The sequence below is a fragment of the Aspergillus bombycis genome (genome assembly GCF_001792695.1).
Source record: "Aspergillus bombycis strain NRRL26010 chromosome Unknown contig00022, whole genome shotgun sequence".
NCBI lineage: Eukaryota > Fungi > Ascomycota > Eurotiomycetes > Eurotiales > Aspergillaceae > Aspergillus > Aspergillus bombycis.
The window spans coordinates 1-12,444 of record NW_019170024.1 but is presented as its reverse complement, the minus strand read 5'-3'; the positions used below and the strand labels follow the sequence as shown (position 1 = coordinate 12,444).

Genomic DNA, 12,444 nt, shown 5'->3' with positions numbered 1-12,444 from the left:
CTCGCCTCGGCAACCTATCTATTCGCCTGTCTCCCTCGCCTTGCATCTTCATCTCTGACCCCTTTTCCCACTACCGTCTCAGACTTCTTTTGTATGTACCATACGTGCTTCATTCAGCGTCAGCGTTGCATTGGGAGCGTTTGCACAACCACACCCGGCGTTTCTATCGTGGAGGAGCGATCTTACTTTTTTTTTTTTCTTCTCTCTCTCTCAAAAGTGCATATTCTACAGGATGAGGCTGGTCTTCTCTCCGACATAATCGGCTATTCCCACGGCGTATCCTTGGATTCGGTATGGACAACTGTTCATCGCCCATTTAGGGCTATTACGATACATGTACATGTTTCATTGATCTGCATCCGTGGAAGGAACAGACGCGTTTTTTCTTGCCTGATCTTTCATTTAAGTGGCAATTTCCTCCGTTTCTCTTTTTCCTTACGAATTTCTTTGGTGCATACTTGAGGATTACTCATCCAATTTGGCCTGCATCTTGATTGACTGGTATGATTTTATTATTGGAGCTGGGTGCTGCTTTTCGTTGTTGATAGCCTGATTGAAGAATATCCCTGTACTGGCACAGCGCAACGTCCTCGACTAGATATCAGCTAGATAGCTGAAATCAATAATGATCATTACAGTTGCTGCTCCTTTACTCAAATCGACAACGATATTCATGATAAACTGCAGCGATGGGAAGGGAAAGATACGTAGTATATTCCATCATGGACACTCATCTAAAAAAGACTACCAAATCACATCCGTTCTTTCTATATCGAATCGGTTGACGCCGTTGACGCCGTTGACCGTTGACCGTTGACCCAAACTCCAAATCAACCAATCAACCCAGTTGATAACACCTTTGTCCGTATATGCAGCAGATAGCCAGCCACCCATTATCGCTAATTACTATACCAAATCGCTTCACGGGTAGCGATGATAGCAAACGTAGAGTCAAGAAAGAGAGTAAGAAGGCAAGATAAGAAAGAAAAGAAGAAAGAAAGAGGGCGAAAGTGAGCCAAAAAAAATAAAAATAAAAATAAAAATAAAAAAAAAGAGCGAAAAACTTCAAGCACGCCCCTCCATGACCTCGAATATACCACCCATGACGAACCGTGGCTGGGACACTTGCGACGCCTGACTCTGGCCGGACGACCGATCGCCCGCGACAGAAGAGAAAATATTGGCATTCAGGTCCATCGGGATCCCGACCGGGTCGACAGGGCGCGGCTCCATGAGGTCGAGACCTTGTCGCTCGATGGCATCCTCGTCACACCGGGTACGTTCCTCGCTGAGGGCTAAATCGACCTTGGACGGACGATGGCGGAGGAAGACAAGCGAGGGCCGACGGAAAACGGATGACAGGCGGAAGGGGCTCTGGCTGCGACTGCCGGCGTCGCTGGTGTCGGAACGGGAGCCGGAGGTCGGGCGGTAACCACGGTTGAAGCGGCGGAATGGGGAGGTGGGCGACGAAGTGGGACTGTTGGTAGTGGAGCTGAGAGGGCTGGCCGTGGAATAGCCATCGCTGCACACGCGGTCTTGAGGAGGTTGGAACGACGTGTGCAGGGAAAGGCCGGGAGTCGAGGTGAGGTTGGGACGCATTTTGGCCTGGTGGGAGGGTTGGTTTAATTTTTTTTTTTCGATGAATGGGTACGGTCAAATGTGATGTGTAGCAAATCGACGGTGCCGTGCCGACTCTTTTTAAGGTTGATGGACTCCGGGATCCTTTTGGCCTCGTCTTGAGCGGGGGAGGCGATATTGAGTTTAGGTTTCGATGAGATTTTCAAATGAAGGGGGAAGTGGTCCTAACCCGGGGGTGGTTCGGACGGGGCCTTCGTCTGTGTTGTGACACGTCGAATGAATGGGCGATGGAATGCCTGGTAGTGGACGGATGGCTGGCTGGCAGGTATAGATCGCAAAGTAATGGCCAAACGAATGGATTGATTCGGGATCACCAGCGAGTCATTTCAGGCCGGGTGAGAACAACACAGGACAAGTCCCGATGTAAAGTGAGATCAGAAGAAGAATAATAATACGATCGACAGCTCACCCACACGGGAACGGCAGCAAATGAACAGGGACGAAGCAACGTGAGAGATTGATGGCTGGATGAAACAAAACAAAAAACCACCAGACCGCGAGAGAGAGAGAAGAGAGAGAGAGAGTTCCGTGGATGATCAGAAAATCAAATAATCGAGTCAATAGGTCGTGTATGTGAGAGAGAGAGAGAGAGAGAAGGACCGACCGATCGAGAGACGGAGAGAAAGAAGAGAAAAAGAAAAAAGTAAAAGTAGAGACAGAGAGAGAGAGAGAGAGGGATAAGTGTCAGAGCGAGACCAGGAATAACAGGATCCTTTATAAGGATCGGAGGATTTCCATCTCCAGGATATTCATCGATCGGAAATGGTCTGCAAGGATGAGCTCGTGAACGAGGAATCCCATTCAACTCCTGCGCTCAGGTCATCAATCGTTTATTTAATTTTCCTTTCTATTCTTTTCTTTTCCTGTAATGGATGAGTTGTCGCCGACGAACGCAGCGCAAATGGGATTGTTGACCGAGATGGAAAGGTCACGGAGGAGGCTGCAAACGTCGAGTGCTGCCCGTTTCCGTCTGTCCAGCTTCCTCTGATCTCATCCGGACCCCGTGGCGAAGGGGTTCTTGAAGGGCAAACACTATTGTTTCTTAGTGACGGCCATCCCTCCCAATCCGGTAATCAGGGCTTTCTCTACTAAGTCGGATTTCTCTCTCATCGCATTCCTCTCCTCTCCTCTTCTCTTCTCTTCTCCCCTCTCTCCTCTTCTCTATATTCCCTGAATCTATCCACATCCGACTCTCCATCCCAATGGAACATAATCACTTCATTTCGCCCTCGCGCCACCGCTATGCAATTATGTACTCAAGTCTAGCGGATCAATCATGATATCTGTACAAATCTTACATAACCAACATCAAAAAACTTAAAAAAAAAAAAGAAAGGGGGGAAAAATAATAAAAAAGAAACAAAGAAACAAAGCCTTCGTTATACATACATAGTCAACGTTAGTCTCAAAAACTTCATCACAACATGGCTCATACCCCTTCCTCCCCACCAAATCCGGCCTTTCAGCTATCCCGTCGTCGACGCTGGGTAAAGCTCCGACGGATACTTTCACCCCATATCGAGTCATCCAACGTTTGCATCACGTCTTGCGCACTCATCACACTGTTCTGTCGTGATCGCCCGGGAGCCAAAGACAACTCGTCATGTAGATCCGGCCCATCTCCATATGATGACGTCGTATTCGCTCGAGCACGGTTCGGCGAGAGAGACGGGCTGATGCTAGACCACTCGGTAGGGGAATGCGTCACCGACATCCGCCCAGCCAAAGTAGTGTCAATCCGTGGCAGGTGGCCGGGCTGCGAGGACGGGCCACCTTCTCCTCGTGTGGGTGAGAGGGGTGACAGCATGGGCTGCGACGACGACGATTCTCCATGATCATCACCGGCTTCTGGCGCCGTCGCCCTCACCTCTTCTTCGGGATCGTCGTCCTGGGTTCCATCGTCCACAAAGATCTCCGGCACTGTGAAGTTCGGCACTGCGGTCATCCGAGCCGATCGACTACGCTCGACTTGTCGGCGGAATTCCCGGGACCAGTAGAGCGTGTCGAAGAACCCAATGACCGTCTGTCGACGAACGGCTTCCTCGACGCGTTGGAGCCTTGCTCGTCGACGCAAGAACTCTTCGAGCTTTAAGCTCTTGCTGTCGTTGATCACATTGTAATGTGCGAGGATCATTAGGCATGAGTGGAATGAGATGCCGCGCACTGGGTCCGCGGAAACCTTGACTTCCTCATAGAAAGTGTTGAGTCGTTGCCGTCGCTCACGGACATCGTCAACTGGGATACGTCGCAGAATCTTAGCCATCTTCTCAAGGTCTACCCCGTCGACCACCCTTCGGTGCGCAATCAGCGAGTCTCTCCTATCGACTCTACATTCCTCCAAGATGCGTCCGATCGTGAATTCGTCGTCATATATGCGCATCGAAAAAACCCCCGAGAGCTCCTGCATACCATTTAGTGATTTGGGCGAGGCAGAAAACGAGACACGGCGCAGAATCGGGGGCAAAAGATATATAACTTACCCCTAGTAGTCGTGGGAATTGCTCCTTAGAGATATATCCGGTCCCATCAGGGTCATACGTCGCCCAAGCTTGCTTGAAGCGGCGAATTTCCTCACGACTGATTGCATAGAGCCCGCTGCTTCTCTGATACACATACGAGAAGCTCTCGAATATCAGAGACACGAACAACGAGACGAAAATATACATGCTAATAATGTTCCACGCAATGAAAAGCGTTCGAGCCCATGCCGCACTGCCACAGTCGTCGTTTAAGAAATCGTCATTAGACGTACAGATCGGAGGTACCATTGTGGCGAAATCTTCCATTACTTGATTCCATCCTTCGCCGCAGCTCATTCGGAAGAGCAGGATGAGCGACCTTGGAATGTCTCGAAAATTGATATTGTTGTTTTCCTCGCCACCGAATTTCGTAAGACCAAAGGTTTGGTTCAACGCAATAGCGAAGACAAGGAAAAGGACCAACCAGGTTGCAAGGAGGTTACCTATTGCCGTAAAACTAGCTGCGGCTGTCTTAAAAAGCTGATCAAGTTGGTTGTTCCGTGGGATAATCAAGAGGGTAATGGCCACAAGGAAGAGCTTGCTTAGTTCCACGATGACTTGCCGGTTTGACACAAAATTTAGGATTGTCATCACGATGGTACCCGGGACTACAAGCAACGAATAAAGGTCCCAGGAGCTTCTACTAAATCGATGCCAGCCCAGTCCGAACAGCCGGATAATGAGATTCGCGGCGTAGAAAAAGTTGAATATGAGAAACAACACCTCTAGAAGACAGGCTCTCGTGTCAGTAATGTAAGAATTTTCCTAGATATCTCGTCAAGCCACTCACCTCTGCAAAACTCGAAGAGAAAGGGCTCTGGGTAGTACTCCAAAACCAGCAATAGAATATGAAGTACTAGAATTGTGGTCACACATCTTGCCCATCGCCCATGTTTCTTAACGGCGATCCGATAACACCACATCTTCCACTTATGGCTCTTTTTGTCAAACGAGCGCTTGGAAGGAGATATCTGCTTGAGAAGTTTCCTCAACTCCAGCCAAGATCGTTGCTCGGCAGTAAGATACGCAACGCCAGTCTGCTCCGTGTAGTTTCGCATGAAGACAGATACAAAAAGCGTCAACACGAAAACAGCACCAAGCAGGTTGAATACAACGAAGAAAAGCCCGTTCTCCGGAGCCGTCGCCTCTTGCGGCTGCATGCCGACCCCAGTGATACTCATTGCACTTGTCTGCACATCCGTCCATCCTTCTTGAGAGACGATCTGGAAGAGGATAAAGAGAGAGTTGAAGAAATTGTCAAAGTCATAGAACGGGTTCGATGCGGCCCGAGGTGCGAGTACTTCCCAGTTGTACGGTGAGCTAGAATACTCATTGATACACTCGTTCAAACTACCGGTCACATCGTCATCATTGCACTGAACCATTTGACCGGCAAACAAATTGACACCGTATATAGCGAATGGTATCAAAAAGCTCATTGAAACAGCAGCGGCCTCTATGACCTTCCAGCCACCCACTATAATAACTGAATGGAATGTATCTTTGGCACTGTCACTGACATTCAACAGTCTAAGCGCTCTAAGGGCTTTGACAGCTCCGACAGATCGCGAGACAGCCCAATCTTCAAACATTGCACCCCCAACGTTGATCCAGAGGGTGATAAGTACAACCCCATCAATAAACCCCCAAGATCCGCGAAAGTAGGCATTTGGTGTCCAGAAAAACCCATCCGCGATGACCTTGACCAGGGCTTCAAGTGTGAACAAAATCGCAAAGCCCATATCGGTGTAAACGAACCATAGTCTTCTTGTAGGATAGTTCTCACGTTGATAAATTGGTGTGGTGATGCAAGCAATAAGAACCATAGCGATGATAGCTGCATAGACGAACGCAGAGAACGCATACCAGACAGGCTTATAAGGGTCTACACCTTCGATGCGCTGGTGACCACGCCCAGGTCCCACAATGCGTTGGCATAACCTTCGGATAGGGTTATCTGGTGCAAAGATGAATAGGGATTTGTTATAGTTCGGGTGCCTCATGAGATACTCCCTCTGTGCTCGCTTCCTTTGTTCAGTGGCTGATACGACTTCCTTAGCCATTTCCCTCGGATCTAGCTCTTCATTTACCCGAGAGAATTTATTCAAGTTGGTATAAAATGGATTTGGCTCTCTCCGCATGATTGACGTTGAGATGGCAGTCCACATGCGCGAGAATATACCAGGCTGACCCGTATCCTCGGTCGTTGTTGTTTCCGCAGGTCCACTTTCTCTCCGTTGATGTTCAGCAGGCGTTTGCTGCTCGTCGAGGAACTCCTGCACAACAGCGTCCTTTAACAACATTTCCAGTGCCGCCGGGCCATAGTCCAAAGGCTCCTTGTAACGGTCTGAACTCCGGCCCAACCGAAGAATTTTTGAAAGGGATAGGTTTCCTTGTGAAGATCCATTGAGGTGCTTTTGCTTCAAGAAAGCCCGTACTTGCTGGAGTCGTTTCTCATCTTCTGACACATCAAAGCTCTCTTGGATGACGGCAATGAACATGTTCAGGACGATGAAGTTGGCCACAATAAACCACAAAACCAAAAAGGTCGCAGATATCCAGGCTGTATTGTAGGGATAAGTGTATGTAGTTAGGTTGTACAAAATCTCCGTCCAATTCTCGCTGGACAATACTTGATACATTCCAAGAAACGAATTATATATGTTGTTGAAATTGATAGTAACGTCTTCATCCTCCGGGATTGCGCCTCGAAAAAGCTGGGTTGCGAAGATAGAGGCGATGAACGTGATCATGAACAAGAAACCGATCAGGTTTAGTAAACCAACAGTGTTCCGGAAGACAACCGTAATGAGGTCCCTGGTGATAGGAATCGCCAGCACCACACGATACACCCGAAGGATCTGAAACATGGTGAGAACAGTATATGTTCGTCCCGAGTCCCTAATAGGCGGAAGCTGAATGATACAGGTGATGATCACGAGTCCCAGATCAACCCAGTTACGACGCTTCTTGTGGAATTTGCGCCAATCAGAGGCGAAACGCAAGATAATTTCGGCTAGAAAAATAAGCGTCACAATGGTTTCCGTATTGTCGATGAAGGTTCTTCGACCAGGGGACAAGGAGGAGGTCCTTAGCGCTTGGACAACTAGATCGAAAATGATGATACAAACCCAGAGCCACTCAGTCTTATCATAGAAGCGCCTGACAGTGCTTCTTTTGCGGGAGTCCAGGTTCTCTTTTTCGACATTGTCCAGCTTCTGAACAGCGAAAGCGCTCCGTTTACTCTCTTCTCGGATAACTTGGAAAGTATGTGTGATGACAGCAACCAACAAGTTCACTAACCACAGGCTTAGGATGATGAATCCGCATACGAAGAAAAGAGCAGCTGCAAGATAATCAGTGTCAGTGGTATAGTAAAGAAGGTCCGTGAACGTGTTTGAGCTCATGATGACGAATACCAGCTCGAGCGAATTCAGAATGTTGTCGAAGTTCATAGTCCCTTTGTAAGGCATGTCATTTTCGATGCATATAGACCCGGCAGGACATAGGTAACCCTTGGCCGAAGGTGGAGATTGCGAGTTATCAGATAGTGAGATCCAAGGATGTTCCTTGCCAGTGGTTTCATTGATATAACCCCCGCAAAACTGAAGGCTCCCATCAGGATCATTTAAAGTAAAGTTCTCCTGACCATCTTTGCCGATCCATTGACAAGTTCTTCGGAAGCTTGATTTAAAACTCTGGATTCCCACGATGGCAAAGAGGAGCCAGAAAAACCCAATAAGAAAGGCAACGTGGGCCAGCAGTGGAGCTGCCTTCTTGAGACTGCGAATAATCACCTATCATTCTATCAGCAGATGTTTGTAAAGGAATAAGATGATTACGACTGACAGAGGTGCCATTGGTCAGTAAGAGAAGACGTAAAAGCCGAAGACAGCTTAGCATGCGAAAGACATAGAGCTGCTGTCGACTCTCAACCCCTTCTATAGCAAGAAAGAAAGCTATCCAATAGGCGACTACGGCCACAAAGTCGAGCCGATTAAAAGAATGTCGGAGAAAAGCTCGGTGAGCGAGGCGCACACGACGTTTTTGGACAGGGTCATCGGCTATTTGCCGATCTAGTTGGTTCAAGCCGCCAGTAAATGTGCGTATAATTGATGCTTGCGGCTGTTCTGAAACAGCTGACGGCCTTCTTGTGGAGAATTGGCGTTGCGGAGTAATGAGGTTCTTTCCTTTCTCCACAAATGCCTTTCTAAACCCCAGGGATCGATCTATGGTACTATATTCGGCCGGGTTGAGAATAAGCCCGGACACCAAAATTTTGGCGATAAGTTCAAGGGTGTAAATTATGAAGATGACAAAATAAGGATAGTCCATGGGATTTCGTCCCCACCGCTCTGACCTTGTAAACTCTGGACGTGCCGTCTCGATGGTAAGTAAGATCATTTGGATAAAAATTACTACCAAGATGAATAGTTCTGTAAATGACTGGACAAGAAGATCACACAACCTCACCCGAATAGGGTTGTTAGGGCCCAGAATTCCGAGCGCCTTGCCCCTCAACGGATTGTTATGATCTCTCCATTTTGCTTGGCTGTCCAGCGACGAGGTAGATGGCGCATCGTGTGCATATCCTGGTAGCGAAGGGAGAGACGGGGGTGCATCTAGTCGCGCACTCCTTTGTGACTCTTCTCGTAGGATCGACTGCTCAACCACTTCGGGTTCGTTACTCAGATTGACGACACGCTGAGACAGGGATTTCATCATCGAACTAGCGCGTTGCAAAGCAGAGCCAGACGCTGATGGGGACAGCGAGCGAGCCCTGTCGGTAGCACTGCTGCCGCCGCGGCGCCTCCCACTGAAACCGCCCTCCAAATCATCACCCAGGTGTGACCCCGTGTTGCTCGTAGGAAAGTGGACGGTTCGCGCGCTACTTCGGTCATCTAGGGTAAGACTGAGAGAGCTGGACGCCGCCCCGCTTATAGGCTGGATGTTACGGGCATCCGTTAACGGTGTGGTATCGGCAAATGAGTTCGGGGATAGGTAATGCGCTGCTTCTTGCTGCCCAAAACTATCCAGGTGTACGATATCGAAGTCGGAGCCGGTCTCATCACGGCTATACCTTGCTGAAGTCCTTGGGCTTGCCGGGCCATCGAAACTGAGACCGACGGAAGACATTGCCTGGGCGAATGCCTCTGGATTGTCCACCGGCGCGGCGTCGGACCCTCGCCGCGGGCGTGCATTTTGTGTCGCAGTCGGGCCATCAATGGGGGAATCTGCGGCTACCCTCTCATAGTTGCTACCACGCCTGGTCAGCGACCGTCCCGGACGGAAGCTGCTTCCAACCGATGATCCAGAAAGGTCTTGTAAGGGTATTGAGTATTCGATAGGATGACTGTCATCATTGGTGCCGCGGTCATGGCTATTCGAAGCCATCGTAGGCAGGATCGGTCCGCTAACCGAAGGCAGACATCGCAGACCGCCAGTACAGAAGTGGTGAGAAGTGTCTGATACGTCGTATCTCCCTGTGCGTGAAATCGCGCTGGAAACCTGCACCTAGTGGGACTGTTTATAAGAGCGCCGACGGGACTTTTCCTCAATTTATTTTGTGAAAAAGAAGGTACGAGCTGCAGGGGCTCCCGGATGAAACGTCAACAATAAAACCCAATCAATCACAAGTCCTCATCAGCGCAACGGACCTAACGGGAACAAAGAAGTAAGACTAGTAAGGTACTGGACAAGTGGTCGACTCCAGATTCCAATTGCACAGCATGCGCGGCGGAGCTCCGGCTTGACTCGTTGTGCCCAAGCGGCCAAACTGGGGCCGAGTGGGTGCCCGTGGTGATTGGCTAGCTTGACGTTCAGCGCCCAGTGGGAACCACCGTCGAACTGCGCACTGCATTTAAACGTCCGAGCCTTATGGATGTAAAAGTCGGAAGATGTCCCCCCCAGCCACACTTTCTATTCGCAGAACCGAACTTGGTCAAAATTTAGGTATATGGAGTTGGAGCCCCCTTTTGTTCTTTTATATTCTGAATTGATGCGGTTTAATTTATAGTTATCATTGTTATTCTTCTTCTATATTCTTTCCTTCACTTTCAATTACCTTACCTAGGTACTACTAGTAGTACCCTTTTCTCATCTCTCCTCTCTATCAAGGCCATAAATACCGTACCTGACGAATACCGACCTTGGGGGGGAAACAAAAATTACGTTGCCTAGCTGAAGTGAGCACTGAGTGGTCCCGCCATGTCCAAAAATAACTCTAATGCAAGATAACTGCTACTATTATTAATCTTCGGTATTATGAGAGGATCATCATTCTCCTTCACTCTACAGAATACTAGGTAGGTAGGTATTTACTTCAAAGGGGGGGAAAAAAGGAAAAGAAAAGGTACAGTGAGCAAAATACCCTTCACATGCTTCTCAACATCTATTCAATTCAATTCATTTCAATCGGTTTCCATCTGGTTTCCCTGATCCGAGTCTTTAACATGATTCCGAACGCCTTGGAGAAAGGCCTCAACAGCATCACCACCACCTAACGGGACTCCTCCTCTACGCATAAATCCTCCATTCTCAACCGGGATCTTGAGGGCTTCACTAATGCTCGGTAATCCGCCATCTCTGATAGCTACCGTCAAACTTGCAAGGCTTTGGCTGAATTGGGGCGAGTGCAGAACTTTTCTCAAGATATTCTTCTTTTGTGAAAGGTCAAGAGATGCCATGACGGCTTCGATCAGTTCAGGGTCATCAATAGAAGACACATCTTCTACATCTTGTGCCAAGAGGAGCAATGCAGGCGGTAAGAAGCTCAATAGATTATCAACAGTTTTATCATCTGCAGACTCTAGGAAAGGTAGCGTAGCGGCAGGTGGTAGTAGATCTTGCAAGGTGGTAAACGGTCTGTCGGGGTCCTGGGACTGGGTCGAATTCCTTTGTAAAGACTGCAAAAAGCTCTGCACGACAGAGGAGGGATCTGAATCAGCAGCCGCCCTGTAAGATCACCAGCGAGTCAGCCGACATTCAAGATCCAAACGTCTAAAGGGGAAGCTAGAATAAATAAAGAGAAAGATAGAGAAGAGCGCGCGCATTTCTATAAAAGGGTAGAATATATCCCAGGGGACAGCTTAAACCGGCGGGCATTACGCTCAGAAATGTAAACGCAGAAATATGTACCTACGCTCTTCCACCGTCGGCACCACCCTCCCGCGATTCCTCGCCTTCTTCTCTAATATCTCCCCCGGTTGCATCTGGACCGGCACCTCCACTGTTGCCACCGTGGTTATGGTTTGGGTTATGGTCCACGCCCTCGACATCCTCCATAGTCTCATCATCACCATCCGATGGACCTCTAGGGAGATTGGCAATTTCGTGTTCCACATCAACATCCTCGCCTTGAAGTAGCGTGTTGACAATGTCTCCAAGCTTAAGATCCCTGGGGCTGAACCAGCTAGGGTCTTCCCCCTCGTGTTGAGACTTGGACTGTAGCCAGAAGAGATACCGTTGAGAGCTGGATGAGAATTTCAATACGTAGATACGGCCATTCGTAGGATTCGCATTCCCGGCTGGCTTATAGGGTGTAAAGGTTCCATCAGATGGAACCATCACCAGGTCCAATTCAGGCTCCGTGTGGGGAGCGGCACGAGGGCGCCAACAGAAGTGTACAAGCTCATCTTCCGAATAGAGATAAATGTAACCGGGGGTAGGCTTTGGCTTAACTGTAGAGCTATCGCTGGATGTCTACCAATCCACGTCCAGTAAGCAAAAGGGAAGAAAAAAGTGAGGGAGAGGGGAGGCGTTGGAGTGATGCCAACAGTTGAAGCTCAGAGGAAACTCACATCCAAGTCACAGATACCCGCTTTAAACGTAATGATCGGAGTTATAGACATGATGGAAAAACAGGTCAAGGTAAATAGATGGCGTTTTTGGAGAAGACAAATGGGTTTGGTTTTCGTCGTGAGATGAGAATCTCAACGGGGTAACGTGGAATGCGGACGAAGTCAGATCGAAGCAAGATACGTCAGTTACCGCTGGAGGTGTCGAGGTGCCCGGGCGGTAAAGGCAACTCTAGGTGAGCTCCATTACACCTTGGGTCTCTCTGCGACGCCGCAGGATGAACGTTACTAAGGCGTTGAACACCTCAGGCATAAAGGCGGTGGCCAAGTCGGAGAAGCGGATCTTAATAACTCGGCCCAATTCGGCACTAGTGGCTTTCGGCTCGAGCCCTAACGCACACACTCTCCCTTCGCACTTTCCCGCCTAGGCCGCGAGTAGTCTCATCAACTCCAACAACCACCCGCCGTCGACAACCACCACCACCCCCTCC

The 12,444-nt window shown here is 49.1% G+C and overlaps 3 protein-coding genes across 3 annotated transcripts; all 3 read right to left on the bottom strand.

Annotated features, from left to right (window-relative positions):
* Window positions 1–1,065: 1,065 nt before the first annotated feature.
* Window positions 1,066–1,599, bottom strand: ABOM_004155 (uncharacterized protein; the record flags this gene model as incomplete). The annotated part of the gene is made up of 1 exon (XM_022531285.1): window positions 1,066–1,599. The coding sequence occupies one exon, from the start codon at window positions 1,597–1,599 to the stop codon at window positions 1,066–1,068; it is 534 nt and encodes a 177-aa protein (XP_022391324.1).
* A 1,501-nt stretch (window positions 1,600–3,100) lies between these two features.
* On the bottom strand, window positions 3,101–9,551 carry cch1 (calcium channel protein CCH1; the record flags this gene model as incomplete). The annotated part of the gene is made up of 4 exons (XM_022531284.1): window positions 3,101–4,039; window positions 4,119–4,882; window positions 4,948–7,954; window positions 8,007–9,551. The coding sequence occupies 4 exons, from the start codon at window positions 9,549–9,551 to the stop codon at window positions 3,101–3,103; spliced, it is 6,255 nt and encodes a 2,084-aa protein (XP_022391325.1).
* A 1,016-nt stretch (window positions 9,552–10,567) lies between these two features.
* On the bottom strand, window positions 10,568–12,007 carry ABOM_004153 (uncharacterized protein; the record flags this gene model as incomplete). Its single annotated transcript, XM_022531283.1, has 3 exons — window positions 10,568–11,111; window positions 11,299–11,858; window positions 11,957–12,007. 3 exons carry the CDS (start codon window positions 12,005–12,007, stop codon window positions 10,568–10,570), a joined length of 1,155 nt encoding a protein of 384 aa, XP_022391323.1.
* Window positions 12,008–12,444: the final 437 nt, after the last annotated feature.